This window comes from Motacilla alba, chromosome 3, assembly GCF_015832195.1.
Source record: "Motacilla alba alba isolate MOTALB_02 chromosome 3, Motacilla_alba_V1.0_pri, whole genome shotgun sequence".
In the NCBI taxonomy this organism is placed as follows: domain Eukaryota; kingdom Metazoa; phylum Chordata; class Aves; order Passeriformes; family Motacillidae; genus Motacilla; species Motacilla alba.
Window position 1 is genome coordinate 67,573,064 of NC_052018.1, and position 14,026 is coordinate 67,587,089.

Here is a 14,026-nt window from a genome sequence, read left to right on the forward strand (position 1 = left end):
CTAGATTGTATAATCTTCTCAGTTTATTTACATAAGTTAAGAATTTGGCACCTATTTGACAAATGCATATGGACTAAGACGCTTTAATCAGGTGTTGCTCAGTCTGTATCTGCAGTGTTTGGCTTGTTTACTTTTCTGTGGTACCTTTTGCATTGCCATTCCTATGCCAACAATGTGACTTTGCTGTTGTGACAATGCAACTTTAGCTGTTAATGTATAGGATGAGAAAAAATTCATAGTGGTGACACACTGTTAACTGGAGTTATAACAGAAAAATTTGTGTACTTACATCTCCACAAAAATAATGCTGGTATAAAATCTGTCACTGAACTGCTAAATTAGAAGATGAAGAGAACATATTCAACGGGGAGGAAAGTTTGACTGCAAATGTGTGAATTTTGCACTAGAATAGACATTCAGGTTCTCTGCACATAGTACCCTCTTAGTACTGGACAGGATTCACAAATTTCTGGACATTTTGATAAAAAGAGAAAACCATGCACCTGCCAGCCCTGAAAAGTTCAGAAGCCACGCCTGCAGAGATATCTTTGCAATACAAAGACCTAACCTATAAAAAACCAGACTAGCAATAGTAATGTTCTCCATGTGCTTGATGTTTTGTTCCCAAAAGGGTGACACATTCCCTCCTGACAGCAAAATTATCTCTAGCTTGTTTTAAACCACCTTCTGTTGTATAGAAATAGCTAAAAGCAGTGGAGATAGAGCTTCATTTGGACAAATGCCCTTTTATAGGCAAAAATTATTCTTTTCCAGTTATTACTCTTGCCATCAGGAGGCAAGAGTATAGTTACATCTGCTTTTTTAAATATATGATATAAAAATAAAAAATTATGGATCATTCAGTGACCTACTCAGGTGTTAATTAGGTTCATTTCTGTGATATCATTTTAATTCAAAGGAGATGAATATAAATATTAATTGCCTTATTAATAGAGGAACTTTTTTATTAGACTCAATAAGAAAAAGCAGAAACAGCTGCATTGCCTTTTCCTGGTAATTTAAACCTGTGTCCAAAAAAGGAGCTCACCGTCTTCCTCTACCTGAGAGCAAATAAATATGAGGGGCCCAAATAAGAAAAGCAAGCTGCACCTTGGAAAACATATCTTCCCTGGGCCAGGGATTACTCATGAAGACGTTTCATCTATGTCCACACAAAGGATAATATGTCCATCTTTGTGAGGAATGCCTGACTTGCCCTCTCAGCTTCTGTAATATCATCCCACAGAAAAATACGCTAATTTCCTCTACAAGCCCTGAATGCATAGTGTCTCCTGATGTTAATTGTGAAAAATAACATTTCCTAGTATCTTTTGGATGTAAACAAACTCCTAGGATACTCGAGACTAGTGATAATCACACTCCTATTTTTAAATAAGATTAATTCATGATTTAACATTAATTAATTTTCTGAGATGAGGGTTAGGTTTTGCTGTTGTTTTGTACCTTTTAAGATGAAAGGCACAAATATCTGAGGAAAAGTATGAAAACAGGGACAGTTTCTTGTGAGAGCAAGAGTGAAGATAGCAGCAAAATTCATGGACCTTGGAAAGACAAAGAGGTGGACTTTGATATCTTCTGTTCTACCGCTGGGAACAAATGTGTTTAACTGCTCGTTTTTCCATGCCTAAAATTGGAGATAAAACTACATATAGCGATCACTGTAAGAATCTTGAAATATCTTTGTTGCAAAATAGTTTAGAGTGTGAAGTGTTGTGGACACCTCATGTCTCAGGTGGAATCACATTGCTTTACCCATCTCTTTGAGTCAGTCTTACTGAGCTAGCTTCCTCTTGGCTCGTTCTGGACCAGCCTCTGGCCATTCTGAATTCTGAGTCTGTGGCTGAACATCACAGCTCTTCAGCCACTTTCCAGACCCTTTCCAGATCATCTACTGTGCCTTGAGGGAAGGATTTTATTTGAAGCCAGATTTAGAAATTAAAAAGAAACAAGTTCTATTGTGCAGAATTTGGCAGATTTTTTTGGCAATTGCTGGTGTAATAACTAGTTCATTGTCTTTTCAGGTCAGGCTTGGTGTATACACATTCTGTTAAGGTTTCTGAGGGAAAAAGATTTAAAAGCCATGTGTCTTTCTGTCTGTCCCATCAGTGCCACTTTTGATATTTTAAACTCCTTACTCAGGCACACTTCGCCCCACCCTGCTTTCCATGCTCATCCTCTTTTTGGTTAGAAAAGAGGAGTCACAGAGCCAAAATCTTGTTTCCAAATTCCGCAACCTCTTTCCTAATTATACTGAGCTACTCATGGAGCACTACTTGCTTCCTGTATGGGCTTGACAGTGCTAGACTAGCAATCTTACCCTTCTACTTTACCAAGAAATCATTTTTGTGAAGTGCAATGAATGTAAAACAGAATACCAGTGAAATCTGCCATCCATCATGCAAAGCATTTGAGATTGTGCATAGCCACTTTTCAGCAAAGGCTTCATTTCTGCTGTTTATAAAGACTCCCTGGTGCCTGAGAGAAGAATAGCAGTAATATGCAAAGGTTTATAAGTGATTTGAGTACTCCTCCCCCATCCAAGTAATTGGATTTTAAAAAATTTTGTGGAGTGGAACGGAGCAGCTTCAGAGACAACAACTCTTTTCTTATTACAATCAACAAGGGGTAGCTGAAAAATGCTTAGTGATTTCCCTCCTCAGTTATACAGTTTAATGCATAGAAATTAATCATGTTTTATAAAAGCTGTTGGGTAACACTGATTTTTACAAGTGGCTGTTTCATTATCTCAGATATTGTTATTGATTAATTTTGAGGTAAAGCCCAAGCAGATCTATTTACTTTATCACTGGATTCCTTACAATGCACAGCAGCCACTGCTGCTAGTTTGTTTGTTGTGGAATATGTGCTATATTACAGGATTTTGTTTCACATGACTTTATTACAGGAGGATTATGGATTTAGGTGGTTAGGTTTACTTAATGATATTAGTGTATAACTCAAGAGAACCAGTATGTGTTTGTGTGTGCAAAACTAGTGTTCTGGTTAAAGGGCATGAAGGCGCTTGTAACTGTTTTGTTTTGGAGGCTTAAATGTATCTGCAGTCGTATCTGCAGTGCTAGGTAAGCCTTATTTCTCTTGCTCCTGGCTTGTTCTGGCTGCTGATTCGAGTTACACCTACAATCAAACAAAGTGCCTCAAAAGCATACTGATAAAAACTGGCAGCTTTATTTCTGCCTGGGCTGATAAACAGTGCTTGACTTTCCCTTAGCCACTCTACCACCCACCTTCCTTCAGCTGCAAGTGGGATGTCATGGCAAAATGACAAATGTTCCCTCTTTAATACTTCTTCATGATGAACTGCTTCATATTTCCTTCTGAGGAAAAGTAAAATTCTTAAGGATGGTAATTCCTCCATAATTCCTCCTAGTTTTCTACACTCATGAAACATAACCAAACCACATCAGTATTTCATTATCTTCTCTTTGAAAATGGTGGTGTTATGTAATGTACATGTTAATAAATGTACATGTTATACCACATTCATAGCTCTCCTGGGTGAAATCTTCACTTATGAGCTTCTAGACCATGAAACCAGGCACACAGATTGTGTAATATTCATTCTATAGGAATATTTGACATTGCAGGGGATGCTATAATTATTCTGCAGTGTATTTGGATATGTGATTTGTAACAAATAGTTGAACCAAGCTTTGTTTGCATAGTCCAGCAATTTAGGAGGTAATTTATGTGAGCAGAGGCTCCCTGCATTGCTGTGGGATATTTTTAATAGATCAGATGAGAGCAGGCAGCTTTTTCCTTTGCACATGCCTCTTATTCTCATTCCTGACCTCATTCCATTAGACCAGGGATCTTCTTATCAGACTCTTTTTATTTCCTAATCCTTCTGTTTTGAACAAGGCAAATCTTTTTCCCATAGTCTTCATGGATAACCTCTCTAGCAAGTTCTTCTCAGAGATTGTTAAATATCTGGAGCGTGAAATTGTGTGGAGACTTTTGAAACAGAAATGGAAATGTAAACTCAGCACTTGCATTATAGTCATGTGTTATGTGATTAAACTGTTTGATGTCTGTAATAAGGAACAAGGTAAACTTCAGATTAAGACCAGAATTTTATGATGGTTAAAAGCAAGCAATTAGACAAGAAAATGTGAAATATTCCTTTGGAAAAAATCAGTCATTTTAACTACACACATGTTTTTTGTTGGTGCTTTTTGTCCATACAATGACAGCATTGCAAAAGTCAGGAAGCAGAAACTGATTTTTATATCAGGCTTTATTTTCAGTGTCCAGAACTTTCAAAGAGTATTTTTCCTTGATATTTTGGACTTTCTTTCTGTTTAAATCTTTCTCTGTACCTTATCCTATTTTTTGCCTGTTTTAGGAGAGTTTTCCTTATCTCTGCACACATCAATGCTATTTCCTGCTTTGAAAATGTATAATAGATATCTACTCTTCGAATACAACTTTATCAGCAGTTGTAGCTGCATTTGAGCACACATCTTAGGGTGATACCATAAGCCTTTACTTGCTGGTAACAAAGTAATGTAGGACTTTGCCTTGGACAAAATACATAGCATCTAATGTTTATTTCTCCACTAGTAGGGGTTTTACACTGTCAGAGACCTAATGTGTTTTTGAAAAATCCAAATATTAGTAACCTTTAGCTTTCAAAGATTGGAAACATATAGTGTATTACAGCTGTTCAATCCGAAGAGTAGAGATAGAAACATTATAAAAAAGAACATTTAAGCTTTTTACCTTTTCTGGAAATACACTTCTTCCCTTTGCTGTAATCTTTTGAAGCTCCTCTGTTTTATGCGATTTTTAAAAAAATAACTGTCCGTGTTTCAGAGGTTACTTGAATGAATATTTTTTCCATGTATAAATTACACTTCACGTAATTGCACCCCATTAAACATCATGCAGATAATTCAGTACTTTTGATAACTGTCACCAGTTAGATAGTCATTGTTACAAAGTACTGGAGATAGAGGAGAAATACCAGAGGAAGTATTTCATCAAAATATTTACACATGCATATAAATCACAGTCCTGGGGAACCAGGAGTCATTCTTTAGCTTGGTGAGGCTTTTGTTTTGCTTTTTTTGGAAATAAACACAATTTACCCATGTCAAAACACAAGAAATCCTTAAGCTTTCTGTGCTGAATTTCATCAGCCTTCTAACATGAACTGTCTGACCTCATAAAAACATTTTCTCTGCCTGAATTTTTTTTGCCCTGCGCTTTGCCCTGTAGCCTTATCTCCATGTCCAAATTAATTTTGGGCATGTTCGCAGAGCTGATTGCAGGCAGAATTGAACTTTGTTCCCCCTGGGAGCCAGCTGGCTGGAGGCCAGCTCTGGCCACGCTGCAGTGCCTGGGCTGCTGAGCTGTGCTGAGCTGTGCTTCTCAGCAAGTGCCATTAAACACATCCGAGCCCCAGGCAGGCAGGGTCAGGGCTTGCAGCTCACAGACAGCTGGTGCCTGCCTGGCTCAGAGCCTCGGCAAGGAGACCTCATGCCTCTGTGAAAGACCTTTGTCTGTCCACCATCTCCCTCCTTCTGAAGACTCAAACAAGGAAGGCTTTTAATGATCTTCTGTACTTATCTGTACTAGCTGTTATTTGAACCCCTTTCTCATCTTGTAGTGTCTGCCTTTTACTGAGGTTTCTTTTTGGCTTACCCTATCACACATCTTGGAAACCTTTTAATATGGCTTATTGTGTGCTTTGCTAATTAAAAATTATGTTCTGTTTTAACTTTTCTGCTTTTATCTCCCTGGCACAGTGAGGCTTACACTCATCCTTAGTAGCCAGTGCATTATTTTCTTTTTCCTCAATCTCTTCTCCACATTTAGGTTGCACCTTTTTATTCTTCAGAAAAGCCTTGGTCATCTCTGCCTCCTAGCGAGCTAAAGTGACAACATTTCACAACACTGAAGATCATGTCCCCTTTCCCATTTTGTGTTTAGTGCCCACACTGCCTTCACCCCCAAAGTGCAAGTTTCAGTAAAATTTAAATGTGTTATTTAAACTAAATACTGAAAAAAGTACTCTGGCCACACATAGCTTTTCATTTATATATGAAACAACAGAGTCCTCTTCTAACATCACTAACATAGTTGTGAATATATAGTATTTGTTCATAGCCTGTTGTGAAATGAATGCTGAAAGCAAAGTTTCTGATTTTTCCCTAAGTCAGAAGATGGAATTTGTTTTCAATCTCAGCTGGAATGGGAGTAAATGCAGTTTGGTCTGAGAAATCCTAAGTATGCATGAGGGGCTTTAATATGGACTTTGCAGCAAGTGTGCCCACAACTGGGAGTTTCAGGTGGAGAGCTGCTTGAGCAGATATGGTTTCTATGTATTTAGTAACCTCACTACACACTTTTTTCAGAAGCTCAGCTTGAACCTGTAAATAGAGGTTTACCTTCCTTTTAGTAGAGAAATGATGTAGCTGTGCTTTTCTTCTTGGGCCTTTCTGGATATACATTTTTTGCTCTAAGGAAGGACTGTTCTCACTTCCTGAGTTTGTAAACTGCATATTTCAATGATGGTGAATTTTTCCTTTACATGAATCAGTCTTAAATTTTATAGTTACTTCTCCAAAATGTGCTGAGTACTGCAATTCATTCTTTAGGAGTTCATTTTCTTTCTCTTTGTTCTTATATGTGCTTCTACTGGTCACTTTGATTTCAGTGGCACTGTGAAGGAATGGTTGATTGGAGAATTACTTTTTGTTGGTCCCTTAGAATATACCAAATGGCTTGCAAGAAACACATCTTAGCCTTTGAAGTTAACTTATGATAGTTCCTTTTTTATCCTTTAGCTCCTTGCTGTTGCTTAATAAATAGCAAGTTCTAAATTGGTTCTATTAAATTTGATGTGTCAATGTTATAAAACCAAGAGATTTTTCACAATATATATGTAATTTGACAATTGGTGTGAATGTGTCACCCTTCAGCCCTGTTGGTTTCCAGATTAACATTAAAACAGTTTTGAAGGGAAGTGGGCAGCAAAGAGGTTTCCATTTTTGCAGCTGGGACATTTTTGAGAAAAAACAATAAGAAATAGAGAGTAAAGCAGAAGGTTTTCCTGAAGAACCACCTGTGTTTTGAAATACCACTCAAACCACTTCACACATTTAATGAGTTGCATTCAACTGCTCAAATATTATGTAATTCTCTGTAGCTGTGTGTATGTGTTTATGTATAGATCAGTCACTCAACCACAGAATATTCTGAGTTTGAAGGGACCCACAGGGATCATCGAGTCCAACCCTTAAGTGAATGGCCTGTATGGGGATTATGTGCTCTATAAAAATGCTATTATAATATCCATTTTACCAAAAGTTGTTATTTTTAAAAATAAAGTAATTTGTATGAAAAATGTCTATACAGTCTTAAATTCTCCATTTGTTTGAAGTGAATTCTTTTAACAATACGTGTAGCATAATCTTAATAAGTATAGTGTTGAAGTAGTTTTTGGTACTTCATTGTCTTTCCCTCAAAAAACACCCTCATTTTAAATCACAACCAGTAAACAATTATTAAAAAGTAGACTTTGATGTCTTTGTGAAAATAGGATGTTTTTAATGGCACTTTTAAACAAATAATACCTAGGAAAGATAATTTAATATTAATCTGTGAAGCAAAACTCTCAAAAATCAAGAACTGAATGAACTTCAAAGCATCTTCTGTCTTTATACCTCTAAACCTGATTCTCCAGGACATGTGGGAGATGTATTTCTAGGGAAAATGTAGAAGACAACCCCATTATCTAGCCTTGTGGGTTTTGTTCCCTTAACTTTGAGAACAAAAGATCCACTTTTTTTTTTCCAATGTCATTCTGACACTAGTGTGATAAACAGGTGTACAAATGTAATTTTCTGTTTTGATGCCTATATTAAAAATGTCAAGTTAACAGTATAATAGATCTACCAAAAATATAAAATTATTCTGAAAACCAGTAACAATTCAAGGACTGTATAATGCTTGCGTTGTCTAACCTGAGTTTCCTTCTTGTTTTTTTTTTTTTTTTTTTTTTTTTTTGTTTGTTTGTTTGTTTTTTTGCCTATAGACGCCCTATTTTTGGCCATCAAATTGTTGGGAGCCGGAAAACACAGACTATGGTTAGTGTAGAAATATTTCCTATTTCTTTTGGAAATTATGCATTTTGTTAATGAATGTGTCATAGCAATCTTGTCTTGTTTCACCATTCCACTGTTTAAAACACAGTTATATGTCATGTAATTCCTTTGCAAGAGCTATTGATATTGAAATGAATGTGTTGCTACCTTTTTCAAAGTTTATCAGAAGCTTATCAAAGTCATACTTTGGAGCAGAGCTGAGGAAAAAAGAAAAAAAACCCAAGCCCCAAAATTCAAGACTCATCAAAACCTACCTTACTATTTATATTCTCTATTTGCTCCAGCAAGTGTAATTATTTACAGTGGGAGAATCTCAGTGAAGCAGAGGAGACTTTATTGATGGTTGTGCAATGGTTATTATCAGATTGACACCCAAAGATTTGCCTAGTTTTGAACTCTTATTTCCAATATACACCATGTGGAAAATTACTGATTATGAAAACTAATACAGTTCTAATAAGAACTATATTAGAAAATACAGTTTATTTTTCATTTGCCTTTGTCTTGGGAGTTTATTAGTAAAGTATATATTGTAATTACTGATGTGTGCTTAGCAAAATCTGAGGATAATAAGTAAAATGTATTAGGAAAAAATATTATTAAAAGTTAGGTTCCTCTGTTCATCAAATAGTGAGCTAATTTTTAAAGAAAGTTTATCTATGAGCAGCCTCCTGTTCATTCTAATCCAAACTGTAAGTACTGAGCTCATCTGAAGACCAGGTCACTTATTTAGGTTACTGAGTGTGTACATGATAGGTTATGTTCTCAAAACTTCAGACCATGAATATCTCTTTTTACAGCTTTTCAGAAATTTAGGCGAGTGTTCACTTGTAATTTGGATTCTCTGCCCTTGTGAGCCAAAGACTTTGGGGATGGAGGATTCCAATAAATTCTTCCTTCCTTTTTAGAGCAGACCCAGTTTAATTTCAAATACATTGCCAAATAAAGTAATTTTAAGCCGAAACTCTCAGCAGAGAGAGTCTGCATGTCTCCAAGGTACAGTTTGAAAATGTGACAGTTTCCTCATCCTACAGGAGTAGAAAGATATTCAATTCTTTACTGATATTTGAAGATGTCCAGTAAATAGTTACTGAAAGCTCCCAAGGAGGAGGGATTCTTACCACATGTGTGTGCTTAGCCACTCTGTATGACGAAAGTTGTCACTGAAGGAAAAAGGATTGATTTACCATTTATTGCTTCATTAAAGTCCCCTAATATGTTGAAGATCAGCAAGTAATTAAGTACGGTTTAAGAGACATTGAGTTGTTCAGCTGTAATGTGTATCATAGTGGTGGGGTGGTTTTAATAAATAATTATATGCTTAACATGTCTGAATTTAAGATCAGGCTGAGAAAGTTTTTATTACTATCCTTTAGTCTAAAGTAGGAGATACTAACTTTCCTGTCGCACCTGATAAGTGGATTGGTCAATGAATTATAAACCTTAGTCAGTAAATAGAAATCTTGTATAATGTGTCCAGGTTTGCATGCCAGGAATACAGAATTAAACTTGGAATCAATGTCTTCATCATGCAGGGAGCTGGTTCTGTTGAACAGTAAATGTACTCATTTGAGAGCTTTTGAGATTTAAATATGTTTCAGTTGCTGAGGTAAGCTCTTTGGTTGCAAAGGGGAGAAGGAAGGGGAAGCAAATCCTCCAATCCTGCTATCTCGTTGCTCCTTCCATGTCATGAGCCAGAAGTGCAATCCTGTATGAAACACACCCACAGCTTCCCTGTGCAACAGGGCCAGAGCATTGTACTGGAGCTACCAAAGGTGACTGTGAGTCACCAGAACTGGATAATGCTAGAGCATTTGCAGGAAAATAAACTTTAAAGGCACCATTTCAATACTGTTCTTGTTAGGTTAGCATCATCCAAGTCCCAGAAATTAGCATTTCCCTTGTCAACAATGGTAATCAGAGGAATCCAGGAAAATCAAAATATCTAATCAGAAATGTTTAAGGAACCAAAATAAATCTAAAGTAGGTTTGCATGTTCTGCAGATTTTCATGGTAATAGTTACTTCCTGGAAAATATAGTACGTAGAATTTATGTTATTATAGATATGTAAATGCATTTCACACTTATCATGCATTATGGAGCTGTGTAGTGCTACCAATTTCATGGACTTGTCTTGAACAAGCTTAAAACTGTGCCCTCTAAAATTATTGACTGTGGCAGGCATTAGAAGTCTCTCAAGACCAGCAAAAAGCAAACTCTCTCTGTAATCTTCCTTGATCAAAGTTACTAACAAGGCAAATCACTTTCTTAACCATTTACCTATTTTAACAAGCCATTAGAAATACTGTGGAATTTTATTTTAATTTAAAAATTAATCCTAACCATTCATCTTTACTCATCCATAACTGGGTTACTGTCCAGAATATAGCACACTGCCAGAAAAATAATTTATCTTAAACAAGAAATTAAATGAGATTGAGATACTGTGTGTTAGTTTATTACCAGAACTAACTAAAACCAAATAATCCTTACGTATTTGTATAACATGTTAATATCTTCTCTAAAATATAATTTGATCTATATAGGCTTGTAATAGCAATTATTTGCCTTAAAAATATTTTTCTGTAGAAAGTATAACTGAAAAATACATACAAACAGGATCTTTCAATATGTCACAAAACCGCAGACACACTCGTAATAAAGCTGTAGTGCACTGCTAAGTCATAGTAGCAAAAAGAGGGCTTGGATTAAGTTAATTTGTGTCAAAATGGAAAATGGCCTTTTGATTGTAATTTCCAAAATATTGACTACGATCATTCTGAGGTTACTGAGAAACGGCCAATTTTCATATAGTGCTGAAAATCTTCCTACTTTTTTCTTGAAAATCATGCTTTACGTGTTGTCAAGAGAGATTCCTCAAATTGCAAATAATTTTTACAAAGGCAAGTCCCTAAGTTCCATCTGTTGAAGTCCCATTTTAGTGCCATATGTCTTGGAGTCCACCCAGGCAGGACATGTTGTTCTTTGTTGAATCCCATTGGTTTTAGAGTGATTTTGTTAGTGAAAATAAGTAGTAATAAAAACAACTACTATTATTAAGGCTAGTGTAGTTCAAATAACTTTGCTTTTTCCTATGACTTAAGTCATGTTCCTGAATTATGATTAGGTTTTGTGACAAACAGAATTGGATCTCAATTCAGAAAACCTGGCTCTTGAAATAGACACAGCTAGTGGCTGAGCATGTGACCTGCTTGAAATTATCTTCTCTTTTCTTACAGATATAATTTTTTAACTGACAGTTGGGGTTTTTTCCTGGCATAATTTAAACAGGTTACGTCATTAGGAGTTAGTTAAATAGGGAGGCTAGTTAAGACAATTGCATCCCAGAAAGGGGAAATATAATGCCAAATATGAAATTGTTATTCCATGTGCATTTGGTCTCAGTTCTAATGGAACTGTCAGATTCTCTTGGAGGTTTAGTGACTCACAGCTGTTGCAAATTTGAGGCATTTAGTCCATTACTGTCCCCCTTTTTGAATAAGTAGAAAATAGGAAATATTAGGGAAAAATTCTATTCACAACAAAATGGCAATTTTTTGCCCTTTTTATTATTCTTTAGGCTTAATTTAACATATATGCAAAATGTAAGAGACTTGTAAGAACTTCAGACATAAAATAAGAAGAATTAGTAACTTTAACTCATTTTCTCTAGTAAACTTTTGCTGATAGTGCCCTACTATCAGGGGGCACTCAAAAGTATCTTTGACATACCAGTAATAGTCTTAAGGAGGCTTGGACATACTAGGAGACAAAAAGTCAACTGCATCTATATAAGTTGCAACAGCGTGTTGTTTGAGCATTGTAAATTTTTTGTGTGCATTTCTCTCAAAGGAGATAAAAATGGAGGAAGACAGCAGAATGTTGACAAGCTATAGAGAGCACAGTAAATAACTGATAATGCAACATGAGTTTAAGAGCACTTGACCGTGTGATCTTTAAATGATGCTAAATGAGACTGTTTTTCTCTATATTCAAAACAAATTCTTAAATTCTGTTGCTGTGAAGAAGGACAAGTTTTAAAAATGTAACATATTTTCAGTAGCCTTCCAGGTAAAGTCATTACAAAGTATTGTGAAGGCAATCGCCTAGGAAATTAGAGCAATCATGGGGGTTGGGGTAAGTCTTAATTAATTGCTCCCTTTTAAAGTGTGAGATACTTGTCTGAATAAATGCGGCAGCTTTTTATATAGTCATCACTTCATTATCTATCCTGTGTTACAGTAAAATGAGGTAGCTGTTTACTTTTGCTGTGTCAAAGCTGTTGCATTGTTATTCTCCAGCATTTTTAAGGAAGTACAAGTCTTATTAAATTTACTTGATAATCAGCTAGCAAGTCAGTCTGAACAACACTTCCTTCCTAATGACACTTTCTTATCACTTAAACTCACAGAGGCCTCTCCATGTTTTCTCTCTGCTGCTCTGTTCTGAACATGAGCCATTTCACCTGGCTCATTTCCCCTTTCTCTCCCAAACCCGCAATAATGCTAAAAAGTACATACTGCACAAAAAGTAACTGCAGTCATGTATCATATTTTTCACATGTTGAAAATTTTCATATAATTTTCTCTTTAGAGTCTCTTACCTACTTTTTTACATGCTTAGCTTCAAATTCCTCTATGAAAATTTGAGTAGTCCAGGAAGTTTCTCACCTGTCTTTCTGTACCCTTTACCATAGAGTGACTGTTAGGAAGAAGAACTGTGTGGAGAATGCACTATATATTTTCTTTGCCCAAATGCACAGGAAGGATTTCCTTGGCAACAGCTTATTAGTAAGCAATTTCAATTTGAGAAATACTGATCCCTATTGCTTACCTGAACTCTGCTGGAACACTGCATGTTCTCAGCATCTCTGGAAATCAACCCATAACTATGAGTCAATAGCTTGGGGCAAAACTAGTAGCAGAGAAGCACTTCTGATACAAATTGTCATACATATATAAAAAAAATTGTTAAAATCCATGCCATGAGAATTTACAAAGAATGTGTGAACAGTTTCTGGAGAGCTCTGCCATTCTATAATCTCAAATCCTGATTCTCAGTTCCCATTTTTTCTACAACTAATGTCAGACTGTCAGCAATGACTCCTGCAATCAATTCTTTAAAGTCTTTAATACAGATCTCTCTGTTAAGGATCCAGCTCTCAAAATTTTCTGGATTTCTAGGTGTAGTAAGAAACAGACTTTTCCTACCAGAACTCAAGTATACTAAACTGTTTCTAAGACTGAGCTGTGACTCCTTAAGTGAATGACTTGCCTTTAGGAAGCTACATATTCAGAATATATTGGCTAAGATCTTGGTGACAGGACTGAGTGTTGCTGCAGTCTACGAAGAATAACAGCCTCACAAGAAAAATGTGACTGGTGTCAGTGCTTGCTATGCATAAAATTTGATCTGGGTAGAACCAAATCAAAGGAGCTTTAGGAAAGACACTTAAATAAGCAGATAGGTGGAAGGGGTGACCTACAGTATTTTTTCCCACTCTGAATTCATATGTAATTATATTTCTCTGCATAGATTCATTATCCACTCATTAGAAGCTATCTCTGTCATTTAAATGATGAAAGTCTCACTTCAACAAGCATGGCCTGAATTTTGTTCTGATTCTTGCTGATTCTGACATTGACAAATCACTGCAATGAGGCTTCTGTAACCAGAAGGCATTTCCTGATAATGCTTTCCAGTTATCTCACCACTTCAGAGTTTTGTGCTTACCTGAATTATTCTTTCCATAAAAGTGTAACTTATTCCCATAATATGAGGAGCTTGGAAAATATGTTTGGGCAATGCATGTGTATGCACACCTAAGAAAGGGTAACTGATGCAAGTACATGTTTCTGCAGTACTGTTTTAAAAG

General features: G+C 36.0%; 1 protein-coding gene across 17 annotated transcripts in view; it reads left to right on the forward strand.

The window, feature by feature from the left end:
- RGS7 (regulator of G protein signaling 7) overlaps positions 1–14,026 on the forward strand; it is a 275,736-nt gene that overhangs the window by 177,918 nt on the left and 83,792 nt on the right. For all 17 annotated transcript variants that reach the window (XM_038133021.1, XM_038133017.1, XM_038133020.1 and 14 more), the window contains one exon: positions 8,081–8,132. In XM_038133021.1, the coding sequence (XP_037988949.1) occupies positions 8,081–8,132 (52 nt within the window). The remainder of the gene's footprint in view (positions 1–8,080; positions 8,133–14,026) is intronic.